Here is a 15568-nt window from a genome sequence, read left to right as displayed (position 1 = left end):
CAACGAAGCGAAAGGGGATTTAATTAAAGCCAGTGTGTTCCTCTCGCCCACCAGATACAACAGCGCCTCCACCGGGTACAGGACGAACTGCACGAGATTACGCAAAGGATTGAACTGGCCAGTATGGCCCGGGAGGACTGCGCGTTCGCCTTCGAGGGTCAGACCGACATCTCTCCGGCTTCCAAAGCCTTCCTCTACCGCCGAGTCGAGGAACTAAAAGAGGAATTCTCAGAGTTGCTCACCGAACTCAGACGACGCAAGACCATGTCCGACGGAACGCTCATGGAGGTAATACTACCAAAAACTCTACTATACGCCGGTTGTTAGGATGGTATTTCAGCTTACAGGGAAATATTTATAGCAAAGCCACTGAAGGTTCAGTTTTCATAATATTATTTTCTGTAGATGGCGCCAGCTTATTTTTATAATACATTTCGGAATATAGTTTTAAAGGCCCAATAATTTGGAAGTATCATAGTTTGTGAAGTTTTTCATGCTAGAGGTTGTTAGCATAGCGTTATCGACCAAAAAGCTATTCATTTTAATTCATTATCGATTCGTTGATCTGTCGAATTCAATCTGGATCAGTTGATCTGTTGAATTCCATCTGGATCCATTTATCTGTCGGATTAGATCTCTATCAGTTGATATGTGGAGTTCGATCTGGGTCAGTTGATCTGTTAAATTCGATCGGGATTTGTTGATCTGTTGAATTCGATCTGGACCAATTGATCCGCAGAATTTATTCTTGATCAGTTGATCTGTAAGATTCTATCTCGATCAGTTCATCCGTCGAATTAGATCTCGACCCCTTGATATCTGTCAAATTTGAGAAGTGCAGGTAGGTTATCAAATACTACGCAAAAAATAAGTCAAAAGCAGTAAAACATTATTAATGCTAGTTTTTCCAAAGCTGTTTCTATTTTTTACCGATTTCCGGAGGTAAATGACTTTGGTAAATTGTTAAAAAGTCGGCCAATTTAGGATTAACAATTGAACCACCTCAAATCGGACAATTTAGGATTAACAATTTAACCATCACAAGTCGGCCAATTTAGGATTAACAATTTAACCATCACAAGTCCGCCAATTTAGGATTAACAATTTAACCACCTTAAATCGGCCAATTTAGGATTAACAATTTCCCACCGCAAGTCGGCCAATTTAGGATTAACAATTTAACCACCTCAAATCGGTCAATTTAGTATTAACAATTTAACCACCTCAAATCGGCCAATTTAGGATTAACAATTTAACCACCTCAAATCGGTCAATTTAGGATTAACAATTTAACCACCTCAAATCGGTCAATTTAGGATTAACAATTTAACCATCACAAGTCGGCCAATTTAGGATTAACAATTTAACCGCCTCAAATCGGCCAATTTAGGATTAAAAATTTAACCATCACAAGTCGGCCAATTTAGGATTAACAATTTAACCACCTTAAATCGGCCAATTTAGGATTAACAATTTAACCAAATTAAATCGGCCAATTTAGGATTAACAATTTCCCACCGCAAGTCGGCCAATTTAGGATTAACAATTTAACTACCTCAAATCGGCCAATTTAGGATTAACAATTTAACTACCTCAAATCGGCCAATTTAGGATTAACAATTTAACTACCTCAAATCGGCCAATTTATGATCAACAATTTAACTACCGCAAGTCGGCCAATTTATATATTAACAGTTTACACAATCTGTGATAAATAACCACAAACCTTTTACCAATTAAAAATGTAGAAATCCTAACCTTAAAGAAAGAATTGTAGTTATTCTTAGATCGAATACCGTCAGTACAACAATTTCAATAAATATTTAATTATTATCGTTTAAACAAAAGAAGAGAAACACCTGTTATTTCTGAAACTGTAAAAAGATCTCTTCCGGCCCGCTAACGAAACATTAGTCTGCCAGCGTTTTACGCGGCGGAACACGAGGTTATAAAGAGCGTTGCCGTGGCAACCCATCATTTAAAACCTCCATTTCGTTTTCATTATTGATTGGGCGGCCCTTCGCCTTTCGTCGTTTCACAATTGAACTTTATTTTATTTCTTTCGTGAAACCGAATCTCTCGAAACATAATCGCAATGATCTAAAGGGAAAATTAATGGATTCTTGGAAAAATACGAAACTGAATACCTGAGCGCCGTGGTAACGAATCAACTGCGAAACTGCCGCTTCTAATTTTAGATTATGAACTTCGATATTTACGGAGAAGACGCTATCGATAAAATTATTTGCTTTTGTCTCGGAGTCATAACGCAGAAACGGTATAAGTCGTAATGCTAGTAACGCATAAAATGAATTGTTCATAAAATTTAAATTGGTAACACACTTAATTTTCCTATTAAAATCTTAATTTTTCTTTATTAATTTGTCTTTCGGGATCTTAATTTTCCTCTCAGAATCTTCATTTCTATTTTATAATCTTAATTTTTCTTCTAGAAACTTAATTTATCCCAGAATCTTAATTTTTATCTCAAAATCTTAAATTTTGTGTCGTTATCTTAGTTTATCTCTTTTAATCTTTATTTATCTCAGAATCTGAAATTTTCTATCAGAATATTTTTCTATTAGAATCTTAATTATTCTCTTAGAGACTTAATTTTTCTCTCAGAATCTTAAATTTCTATCAAAATCTTAATTTATCCCAGCTAGAATCTTAAATTTCTATCAAAATCTTAATTTATCCCAGCTAGAATCTTAATGTTTCTCTCAGAATCCTAATTTTTCTGTCGAAATCTTTGTTTATCTCTTTTAATAATAATTAATCTCAGAATCTTAATTTATCCCAGCTAGAATCTTAATGTTTCTCTCAGAATCCTAATTTTTCTGTCGAAATCTTTGTTTATCTCTTTTAATAATAATTAATCTCAGAATCTTAATTTTTCTGTCAGAATTTTAATTTGTCTCAGAATCTTAATTTTTCGGTCAGATTTTTAATTTCTCTCAGAATCTTAATTTTTCTGTCAGAATTTTAATTTGTCTCAGAATCTTAATTTTTCGGTCAGATTTTTAATTTCTCTCAGAATCTTAATTTTTCTGTCAAATTTTTAATTTCTCTCAGAATCTTAATTTTAATGTCAGAATTTTAATTTCTCTCCGAATCTTAATTTTTCTGTCAGAATTTTAATTTATCTCAGAATATTAATTCATCTCAGAATATTAATTTATCTCAGAATATTAATTTATCTCAGAATATTAATTGATCTCAGAATATAAATTTATCTCAGAATATTAATTTATCTCAGAATCTTAATATATCTCATAATCTGCATTTATCTGTCTTAATCTTAGTTTATATCTTTTAACTTTAATTTCCTTTCAGGAAGAAGACATGGATGGCGAACTGCGGCGTCCGCGTCGCCGAGCCTTGTCTACGGCCAGCGCGGTCAGCGTGGGCCTGCGCCGCGCTTCGATGAGCTCCGTGACCGCCGTGACGCCCCTCATGTCCACTTCGAGGCCCTTGACCACGCCCAACATCGCCCATCACCGGCGGGCCCCGATGCTCCTCAACCCCTGCAGTCCCTGCAACAGTCCGGGCCCAGCCTACTCCCTCGTTGGGGTCATCGCCGAATCTAGCGGTCAAGCCGAGGGTCCGGAGCATTCCTCGCCGGGCAGCACGGCTGACCAACAAAGAGCCCTGTTGGGCGGTATTGACAGAGTAAGCTGAATGAATTAATCGTTTAAATGGTTGTGAGTTGTGATAGAGTTGTGATACATTGCATTTGCTGAATACATGTATATATCGTTGTTTGGAATCGATTGCACGGCGATAATTGTAAAAATATATCGATAGCAATATACGTTTTGAGTCGATAATCGATATACTTATAATGCATTTTGTATATACGCCGATAATTTAAAAATATATCGATAGCAATATACGTTTTGAGTCGATAATTGATATACTTATAATGCATTTTGTATATACGCCGATAATTTAAAAATATATCGATAGCAATATACGTTTTGAGTCTATAATCGATATACTTATAATGCATTTTTATATACGGCGATAATTGTAAAAATATATCTATAGCAATATACGTTTTGAGTCGATAATCGATATACGTATAATGCATTTTGTATATACGGCGATAATTTAAAATAATATATCGATACGAAATAGTGTCGATAATGCACTTTCTATATTTTAAATACATGCACCGTTCTTTTGAATCGAATAATTGTAAAATATATCGATAGAAGAATAATGCATTTTGTAAAAATGTATATTATTAATATATAAAACGTTTTTTCAAATCGACTGAAAGACGATAATAGTAGTGTCGATATACGTATGATGCCTTTTGTATAAATGAATATTGTAAATATATATATATCTACCGCTTTTGAATCGATTGCACGACGATAATAGTAAAAATATATCGATGTGATATAGCGCTTTGTGTTTATATACGTAGAAAGCATTTTGTATCAATGTTTACTGTAAATATATACCGTTAACTTGGAATCGATTGCACGACGATTATTGTAAAATTCAATCTATAAGAAACATTGTTTTGGAGTTGATATAAGTGCTGCATTTTGAGCTATTTCAAGGGTCAGAATTTACGTCATTTCGTTTAAAAACTTAGTCATGGATAAGGCGTGAAATTCTGACCCTTGAAATAGCTCGTAACTTGTATAAATGTATATTGTAAATATATATATATATATATATATACCGTTTTTGAAATCGATTGCATGACGATAATTTTAAAAATATATCGGTACAATATATCGTTTTGTGTCGATATACATATTTATATATATTGTAAATATATGTACCGTTTTTTTAAATCGATGGCACAACGATTATTGTGAAATTGAATCGATGAAAATATGTCGATACGATACATCGTTTTGAGGCGACATACGTGCATCCTTTGTATAAGTATAATAATTTGCTTAGGTATATACAAATACTGTCTTTGTGATTGCGTTTTTAAAATGGTTACCAGTGGTCAAGGGTAAAGTGAAAATAACTGGTACTCACCCTTTGTCCACTAGCCGTCGTCATTTGACCGTGTCCAGTACAGCAGACGACACTCGGACTATGGAGGAAGCGGAGTGTCTTCAACTCGTAACGACGGCTCTAGTGGTGGTCACTTTTGTTGACCTCCCGGTCCCCCGCGGGGATTGACCAGCCCGTGGGGGACCCCGGGTCATCTCTCCGGACGCCGGACATCTCCCAATTACCTCTTCACTTCCGTCTTTGGACCGTCATTCTGTGTACACGAAATACTGACCATATTCGACCATTTTTCTTTATGTGTACACGAAATACTGACCATCTTTGACAATTTTCCATTATATGTACACGAAATACTGACCGTTCTAGACCATTTTTCATTATATGTACACGAAATACTGACCATTTTCGTGAAGTTTTCATTCGGTGTACACGAAATGCGGACCATCTTCGTAAATTTTTCGAATCTTTTTCGGATATTCTAGTTTTCGTGTACGTTAATAAATATACTATATATTCGGAATACAATTTACGCCATGTGTATCTGGATTTTTTTGGACCACTCGTAAAAAAATAACTTTTTCGCCACCTCTTCCCCCATCCCCCGCACGCGAGACCAATTTAAATCAAACAAATATTTCAAAACCCAACTTCAAACTTTTCCAATATAGAATATTTGGAGTGATTTAAAATAATTATTAATAATTTATTTTTACTGCATATATAAGTGAATTCAACAAAAATGAATAAAAGTGCGTTTCCAAAACGTAAAAACTGATATCCAGTTATTAACACTCGCAACGTCTACATTGAATGTCTAAACTACACTTTTAACAAAACCTAATTCTACAATTTTATCTTTGGTAATGTGTGTAGTTTTTAAAGTATACAACTACACTTTAATGTTTTCATTCAATATTTATTTTGTTGGAATGTATCAAAACTACAGTATGATTTTTGATATACACAATGAAACTACACTTTGATCTTTGAGGAGCACATTGTTACTGAACTTTGATCTTCGAGGTACGCATTGAAACTACACTTTGATCGTTGAGGATCGCATTGAAAGTACACTAGTATCTTTGAGGTACGCATTGAAACTACACTAGGATCTTTAAGGTAAATATTGAAACTACACTTTGATCTTTGAGTTACACATTGTTACTGAACTTTGATCTTCGAGGTAAGCATTGAAACTACACTTTGATCTTTGAGGTACACATTGTTACTGAACTTTTATCATCGAGGTAAGCATTGAAACTACACTTTGATCTTTGAGGTACGCATTGAAACTTCACTGTGATCTCTGAGGTACGCGTTGAAACGACACTTTGATCGTTGATGTCGACATTGAAACTACTCTTTTATCTTTGAGGCACACTTTGTTACTACACATGGATCATAGAGTTAGTAAACCCTAATACTTTAACAAATTTATCACATTGTATTACGTAAACGTTTCACAATTCATAAAATGCGTAGCATATAAAACATTATTATTACATCGTATAATTGCCACGAAACTTCTAAGTTTACGGTTTATAAGTCATGAAACACGTAGCGTATAAAAAGAAAATGAAAGCGTTATTTACAGCGTACCTCAACGACTTATTTGCTAGGTCGCTGGCAGCGCTCATATTAAGTAGCGCGAAATCATAAGCCCCTCTTACGCGTCGTTCCTATTCGCGAAAATAGCGGGACTCGGAATAAATCTCCCCCTTCGACAATTTCGGGGGTACCGAACGGGAACCAGCTCATTTGGTGTTTGGGTGTTTTACTTTATAGTAACTCTGTCGGTCGCGTCTGCCATAAACACATAACAACAATAGTGGATTAACAGTGGTTTGATATTAATATAGTAATACTGTCTTATTCTGTTTGCGTTATTGGAAGTAAAAGAGGCGTTGCGAGAGCGTGGGAAAATCTGGAACCCTCAGGTATGTCACGCATTCATTCATTGTGTGTCGAACGGAAGCGACACATTCAATGCTTTCGGTTTTGTCAATATAAACCTCGAAGAGCTTATGGGTCTACTTTGGCGGATTGTGGGTAGTAGACGTTATTTTACCGTTCGGTTTTATTTTATTTTATTTCACTTTATTTAGTTTTATTTCATTTTTTTCATTTCATTTTATTTTATTTCATTTTTTTCATTTTATTTTATTTTTTTATTTATTTTATTTAATTCTATTTCATTTAATTTAATTTAATTTTATTTGATTTCAATTCATTTTATTTTATTTCATTTCATTTCATTTCATTTCATTTTATTTTATTTCATTTTATTTTATTTCATTTTATTTTATTTCATTTTATTTCATGTTATTTCATGTTATTCCATGTCATTTTACTTAATTTTATTTCATGTTATTCCATGTCATTTTACTTAATTTTATTTCATGTTATTCCATGTCATTTTACTTAATTTTATTTCATATTATTTCGTTTTATTATATATTATTTTAAAATTTATACGTCTGCTACTGGGTTAAACTATTTTTAAATTTTATAATTTTTCAATATATAATCTTTTAAAGCGTAGATCTATTTTAATTTAAAAATTATGGTTATAGACTTAAAATAGTTTTTGTTAAAGAATTAATGAGAGATAATGTCCAGGCAAATTTTGTTTCAATCCTGCTTCTTAAATTTACGTAGAAAATGAATCTTTTTCGGTCCAATTTCTTACTCGTTGGTTATTTATTATTGAAAATCATGGTTGCCATGTTTTTTCGTGAATGAGTGTTATATCTCCACGTTAAATTCGACATTTAAATACGAGAATATTGTTAGTCAAATATTTTTTGTAGTATATATTAACAAAATAAACGATATATTAAATCACAAGGATATATCGTAACCTAAAAAGAATATAACACCTCCAAGCAGTATAGATAAACAAAATCTAAAAAGAATATAACACCTCCAAGTGTATAGATAAACATAACTTAAGGGGAATATAACACCTCCAAGGTCTATAGAAAAACATAACCTAAGGGGAATGTAGCACCTTCAAGGTGTATAGAGAAACATAACCTAAGGGGAATATAGCACCTCCAAGGTCTATAGATAAACATAATTTAAAGGCAATGTAGCACCTCTAAGGTGTATAGATGAATACAACTTAAAGAGAAAATAGCACATCCAAGGTGTAAAAATAAACATATCTTAAAGGGAATATAGCACCTCCAAGTTCTATAGAGAAACATAACCTAAGGAAATATAGCACCTCCAAACATAAATTAAAGGGAATGTAGCACTTCCAAGTAGTTTATAGAAATATAACTTAAAGGGAACATAGCACCTCCAAGATGTATAGATAAACAAAACCTAAAAAGAATATATCACCTCCGAGTGTATAGATAATCATAAACTAAAGGGAATATTGCACCTCCAGGGTGTATCGAGAAACATAACTTAAAGGGAATGTAGCACCTCCAAGGTGTATAGAATAATATAACTTAAACGGGATATAGCACATCCTACACGTTCTTTAAGGAATACCCCGACAACATTTTAGAGATTACCTCCAAACAAAGCACTAAGACTAAAAAAGGTTAGAATGTCATTACCTTAATAAGAAATCCTAGAATTATACTCTACTCGTTTTAAGTTATTCATCTTAATAAGTTCTTAATGCTAATGAGAGAGGTTAAAAACTCGAGGTTACGAACGCCAACGTCCTTACTTCCACAGTTCATTGTAGACGTTTAAGTCAAACTAACTTGGTAGTACTTTGTAAGCGCTCTGAAGTTCCCGTTGAAACATTTACGAGTCTTTGCTCAGTCTTTGTTCTTCAAAACAAAGCGATGAAAAAATATCGATAATTGGCAGAGTTGAGTTCCAATCACGTCGGATTTAAACAAACCAGCGAAACCTGATCCCTGGCAATTAAAATGATTGGAAGCCTCTCGGACTCTTCTCAATAATAACAAGCTACAACGGACCGATCGCCGCGCCTTCTTTCACAGCTTAAAAGCACTAACTCCAAAAATTAGAATTTAAGGTCATTTTAAATATTAATCTTTTTAGAAAAATAGCTTTTCTCTTCACTAAAATATTCATATCTTTAGAAACTATTCTTTTAGTTAGAAATTTATTCATCCCTTTAGAAATAAATATATTTTTCTCCAGAAAAAAAAATTAAAAAAATATCCCGTAATGAAACCATTCATTTCTTCAGAAAAACACTCATTTCTTCAGAAAAATACTCATTTCTTCAGAAAAATACTCATATCTTTGGAATTTTTTTTAAAATATATCCCGTTATAAAAATATTCATTTTTTCAGAAAAATACTCATATCTTTGGAAAAATTAAAAAATATATCCCGTTATTTAAATATTCATTCCATTACGAAAAATATTCTTAGTTTTAGAAAAAATATTCACCTCGTTAAGAAGAAACATCATATTTAAGAAAAAAAATCATATTTAAGAAGAAAAATCATATTTAAGAAGAAAAATAATATTTAAGAAAAAAAAGTCATATTTCAGAAAAAAAATCATATTTAAGAAAAAAAATCATATTTAAGAAGAAAAATCTTATTTAAGAAGAAAAATCGTATTTCAGAAAAAAAAAATTCCAAAAAGATGAATTGTTCAGAAAGAAATCTTCACTTCAGAAGAAAATATTATCCTTTCAAAAAAATGCATCCTTTTAATAAGAAATATTCACTTCAGATAAAATTCTTCCATTCAGAAAAAATTCTTCCTTTTAGAAAAAAATCTTAATTTCAGAAGAAAAATCAAAAGGTGTATTTTTTCAGAAAAAAATATTTACTTCAGAAAAAAAATCATTTCAGAGAAAAACGCATCCTTTTTGTAAGAAATCTTAACTTCAGAAGATAAATCTGTTTCTGAAAAATATATTCCTTTAGAAAGAAACCTCTTTTTCAGAAGGAAAATCATAATTTCAGAAATAAATTAATCCCTTCAGAAAACAGTTATCTTTTAAGTTACGCTATTTAGTCCCTCAACAGCCAAAATAACCCGACGTTTCGTCTACTAATGCATTCGACGCCGCAAAATGTTAAAACTAGAAAATCGACATTACCCGACATTACGGAACTTCAGCCCCCCTTTCCCCCCTCGCACTTCCGTTTTACATCCTTGCCCATCAACAAACGGTAGCAAAACGCCCCCTGGGGGTCTTCATTGGCATCATTCATCACCTGTTCAAATTTTGATTTTTGATCGGCAATTAACAATCCCGCTAACATCATAACAAATGTGGCTTATCGTCGCCAATAAATGTCGTTTTTTAAGCAGGGCCATTAATCAAAAGCTGCGCGTGCCTCGGACGAAATGAGCGCTACTAAAGCATCAATTAAAAATTAAGCGCGTGACAATAGTAAGATTCTTTATTTAGCACGTTCTAAAACGATTAACCTTTCGAATTTGGTGATGGCAAATGCAATAGCAGCGACTTCGAAAGAATGTATTTTTTAATACAGGGTGTTCGTAAATAGTCCAAGTTCGTTTTTCTGTTTCACATATTTTCGAAATAATCTTTTTGCTAATAAGAAAATTAAAAGTCATTACAAGTACGATTTACTAGAGGAAAAACCTGGAACTGTAACTAATAGCTCTAGTGATATGGTGTTATACCGACGCCCCGCCCTAATTCAGGGTCCATCTTGGTTTTTAGGTCTGCAGCGCCATCTCTTGAACGGAGCGCGAGACTTTTCCCCTAAGTAATATAATTTTCATTATTATTTTTTATAAATACGTTATATTTCATAATATATTTATATCGCGTGTAAATTAAATTTATAATTTAATAATTTAATTTATAATTATGAATTATTTCGTAGTTTTTTTGGTGAATTTGGTGCTAGATTTATCCTAAAAGCTTGTAATTTGAGCCATACATCAACCAATATGACTTGCTGTATGTTTTGTGGTGTAAATCTGTAACATAATTTCTTAAATATAGAGTTTTAGACACCTTTAAAACATTTTGGATTGTACAAAATATAAAATTAAATAATAAAGTTCTTCGTATTGTGACTAAGATCAAAGTGTGGTATCTTATCTCATCAGCTGTTGAACATATCGTTTAACTTCGTGCTGGAAATATTCGAATAATTACTATACAAAAATATATTGATTTTGGACTAAATAAAATCCCAAAATGATAATACTTTTTGTTCCATCATTCTAATTGAAATATTAGTTCGTCAAAATAAACCGATAGCCACGTTGTCATGGCGACTAAAACGTGATAGCCTCCAACGTGGCGCCATCCCTGGATTTATTGTGAACTATTAATTAGCACAGTTTTCGTCATATTAGAGTTTGTTGTCTGCTAAATTTGTGATTTAGCAACATATCAGGAGATGGCGCTAGTGTATTTACAAAAATTGGTGTTCATAGAAAAATTAACCTTAGATGGCATCTCTAGTATAAAATATTTACCTGCGAAGGAACCTGTTTAAAATTTGTTATATAATATATATTTCTAAAACTGTCTTTAATTATTGTGCAATTTTTTAACGTGGTACGACTCATTGTTAAATATTAGATTTAAAGGCAATAAAAAATCTAGCTATCTTGGGCTTAAGGTGGTATTTGGGTATTAGCCTAGCTAATTAGCTTATGATCATATATTTCTTATGAGATAAGTATTTCAAACGTTTTGGTCACACAAATGCTTTTGTTGGTCAAAGTTTACGACAGAGGCTTAGCTACAAATATATAATAATAATATAATAATTTTGCCAAAACTTATTCATTAAATTTAATTCCATCTGAATAGGAAAAATGGATTTTGAAATATCATAGTTGCAGGTGGGATTTATCCAATTATCATAATTGGAGGTGGGATTTATTTAAATATCATAATTGGAGGTGGAATTTATTGAAATATCATAGTTGGAGGTGACATTTATTGAAATATCATACTTGGAGGTGGGATTTATTGAAATATCAGAGTTGGAAGTGATATTTATTGAAATATCATTTTTGGAGGTTGGATTTTTTGAAATATCATAGTTGGAGGTGAGATTTATTGAAATATAATAGCTGGAGGTGGGATTTATTGAAATATTATACTTGGAGGTGGGACCTATTGAAATATCATAGCTGGAGGAGGGATTTATTGAAATATCGTAGCTGGAGGTGGGATTTATTGAAATATTATACTTGGAGGTGGGATCTATTGAAATATCATTTTTGGAGGTTGGATTTATTGAAATATCATAGCTGGAGGTGAGATTTATTGAAATATCATAGCTGGAGGTGGGATTTATTGAATTATCATAGTTGGAGGTGGGATTTATTGAAATATTATACTTGGAGGTGGGATCTATTGAAATATCATAGCTGGAGGAGGGATTTATTGAAATATCAGAGTTGGAGGTGGGATTTATTGAAATATCAAAGTTGGAGGTGAGATTTATTGAAATATCGTTTTTGGAGGTGATATTTATTGAAATATCATAGTTGCAGGTGGGATTTATTGAATCATCATAATTGGAGGTGGGATTTATTGAAATATCATAATTTGAGGTGGGATTTATTGAAATATCATAATTGGAGGTGGGATTTATTGAAATATCATAATTGGAGGTGGGATTTTTTGAAACACCCTGTACCCAGAGTTCTATATTAAGGAATGTAGCAATTACTGTATGAGGTCACAATGGGTTTTTATTGTCGGGACTTGGAACTGTTTCATTAATTAAACCTTTATAACGTAACCAGATACTTCGCGTCTAGCGTTGAAATAGCGCCAAAGGACAATGGCACAATATTATATTGTACCAAGAATATATTCTGGTTAACGGAGATTATGTAGCCGCAACTTTAGCTTGTACTTCCATGATTCCCGACTGATATTCTCCGCCTACACGGAGAGAGCGCGGTGATTGTACCGGTTTGTCTTTCGCCTGGTGCCGTCAGAAGGGGGAAAGCACGTCAGAAAAGGCAAGAAGGGGCGTGGTTAGAGAGACTGCTTTCTAAACGGACTATCTTCCCCCCTTACGGATATAAAGGGGGGGGGGAGAAAACCCAAGGGAATGGCAGAAGAGGCGTGGTTTGTAACGAGGGAATCACGAGGTGAACAGACCGTTACCCGCCTATTCTCTGTTCACTTTAATACATTCCTGATTGTACAAATATAGCAGCGATATCGAGTTGCGAATTATCAATGTTTTATTCATAGGTATCCCCGTTAAAAAAAGGTTATATCAGTTCGTTGGGTGTTATTTAGAGGTCGAATCTTTTCATAATAAAATATTTGAATGGGTAAGCGAGATTAGATATGGTATTAAGGGGACGTTTATTTTATTGAACGGTGTACAGGTTGTTTCTTGTTGTTGTTTCCGAAATATAAACTGAAGACTTTTATTAAGAACGGCATATTTCGAAATAGTTGCGAATTTCCAAGTTGAATATGTTCAAGGAGTAGTCACTTAATTATTATCAGCTTTATGATTAGGATAATTAACTAGAAATCATAAAATAACACGAGAAATTACTTACAAAAGATCACTGAAAATATGATAAATTACTTACAAAAGATCACTGAAAATATGATAAATTACTTACAAAAGATCACTGAAAATATGATAAATCACTTACAAAAGATCACTGAAAATATGATAAATCACTTAACAAATTTTGTAAAATATGGTAAATCACTTAAGAATTTAGGGAAAAATGGTAAATCACTTAAAAATTTGGTAAAATGTGGTAAATCACTTAAGAATTTAGAAAAAAATGGTAATTAACTTAAGAATTTAGGAAAACGGTAAATAACTTACCAATTTTAATAAAATGTGGTAAATCACTTAAGAATTTAGGGAAATGTGGTAAATCACTTAGGAATTTACGAAAATATGGTAAATTACCTAAGAATTGAGGAAAAAATGGTAAGTAACTTAACAAATTTAAGCGAAAAAAATAAATTATTTAAGAAATTTGGGAAAATCCCTAAAGATATCGCTAATTATGAGAAATCACTAGATATGATGGAAATTGAGATATCATTGAAGAAAATCACTGAAAATCACGGGGAAATACAATAAATAATTGAAGAAAACACTAAAAATATGATCCATCACTCAACAAAGTTGCTAGAGATAACGGGGAAATATGAAAAATCTCTTCAGAAAAGCAGTAGAAATCACAGAAAAGTGTGATAAATCACTAAAAATATTAGCTACCAATAATTTCATTATTTTCAAATATTTAAAATTTAATTTTCAAATTATGGAATATTTGTTCAATTCAATTAAAATTACTGTATTAATATTAAATAAACCTAAACAATTAAAAAATAAATAACATATTACCTAAACGACGTAAACCTGTAAAAATTATCACCTGGTACATTTTAGGAAGTGATATTTATTGACTGGCGAGAGGGTTAGAGCGCGGGAGTAGAGCCACAAAGGTTCCCACGGTGGCGCTACGGTCGACTAAATCCCACCGAGAAAAAGAACCCATTGTCATTTTAATTTCGGCCAAGGAAAATATTTCGATATTGAAAAATCTTCTCGTTCCACAATGGGCCACTGTCTTAACTGCGAATCTCAACTGTCCTTCTGTACAATGACACTGCAGCTTCTGCAATTAAAAAACGCTCATTTTAGAGTCTCATTATTTCTTTCGAGCGGAAACATTTTACTTTCAAATTTCGCGAATTTTCGCCTCCTAATATCTTTGCAAATTTCTACCTGTGGTGCTGACGATAACACAAATTTTTCTCGCTCTTATTTTGAATTCTTAAGTAGGTATGATATAATTTCAAAGGCTTTTTGTGGAACTAGAAAAGTACTATTACCTGTTTGAATATAATATTACAATAAGTATAAAAAGAACCAAACGTTATTATATTTGGTACTATTAAACTAAAAAATATAAAGTCATTAAATTTGGTACAATTAAACTTAAAAATACAAATAGTCATTAAATTTTCTACAATTAAACTTAAAAATACAAATAGTCATTAAATTTTGTACAATTAAACTTAAAAATACAAATAGTCATTAAATTTTCTACAATTAAACTTAAAAATACAAATAGTCATTAAATTTTCTACAATTAAACTTAAAAATACAAATAGTCATTAAATTTTGTACAATTAAACTTAAAAATACAAATAGTCATTAAATTTTGTACAATTAAACTTAAAAATACAAATAGTCATTAAATTTTGTACAATTAAACTTAAAAATACAAATAGTCATTAAATTTTCTACAATTAAAATTAAAAATACAAATAGTCATTAAATTTTCTACAATTAAAATTAAAAATACAAATAGTCATTAAATTTTCTACAATTAAAATTAAAAATACAAATATTCATTAAATTTTGTACAAGTAAAATTAAAAATACAAATAGTCATTAAATTTTCTACAATTAAAATTAAAAATACAAATATTCATTAAATTTTGTACAAGTAAATTTAAAAATATTTAGTTTCAAATTTATAACTAAAACTTTACTACGATAAATATAAAAATGAAAAATCTTCATTAAATTTTGTACAATTAAATTTAAAAATATTTCGTTTCGAATTTATTCCTTAAAATTTCCTTCAATTAATATGAAAAGGATATTAAATTAAATA

General features: G+C 31.7%; 2 protein-coding genes across 2 annotated transcripts in view; both read left to right on the top strand.

Moving 5' to 3' along the window:
- LOC149958934 (uncharacterized) overlaps positions 1 to 5734 on the top strand; it is a 72415-nt gene extending 66681 nt beyond the window's left edge. The window contains exons 5-7 of the mRNA XM_090166299.1: positions 55 to 288; positions 3337 to 3672; positions 5025 to 5734. Of these exons, the coding sequence (XP_090022425.1) occupies positions 55 to 288; positions 3337 to 3672; positions 5025 to 5132 (678 nt within the window). The 3' untranslated portion in view covers positions 5133 to 5734. The remainder of the gene's footprint in view (positions 1 to 54; positions 289 to 3336; positions 3673 to 5024) is intronic.
- A 1063-nt stretch (positions 5735 to 6797) lies between these two features.
- LOC149958933 (growth arrest-specific protein 2-like) overlaps positions 6798 to 15568 on the top strand; it is a 119979-nt gene continuing 111208 nt past the window's right edge. The window contains exon 1 of the mRNA XM_090166296.1: positions 6798 to 6926. The gene's annotated coding sequence lies outside the window, so the exon portion shown is untranslated. The remainder of the gene's footprint in view (positions 6927 to 15568) is intronic.

The sequence above is a fragment of the Leiobunum rupestre genome, chromosome 2 (assembly GCF_980474605.1).
Source record: "Leiobunum rupestre chromosome 2, qqLeiRupe1.1.hap1, whole genome shotgun sequence".
In the NCBI taxonomy this organism is placed as follows: Eukaryota; Metazoa; Arthropoda; class Arachnida; order Opiliones; family Sclerosomatidae; genus Leiobunum; species Leiobunum rupestre.
The sequence above is the reverse complement of the archived record's forward strand: the minus strand, read 5'-3'. Positions and strand labels throughout refer to the sequence as shown.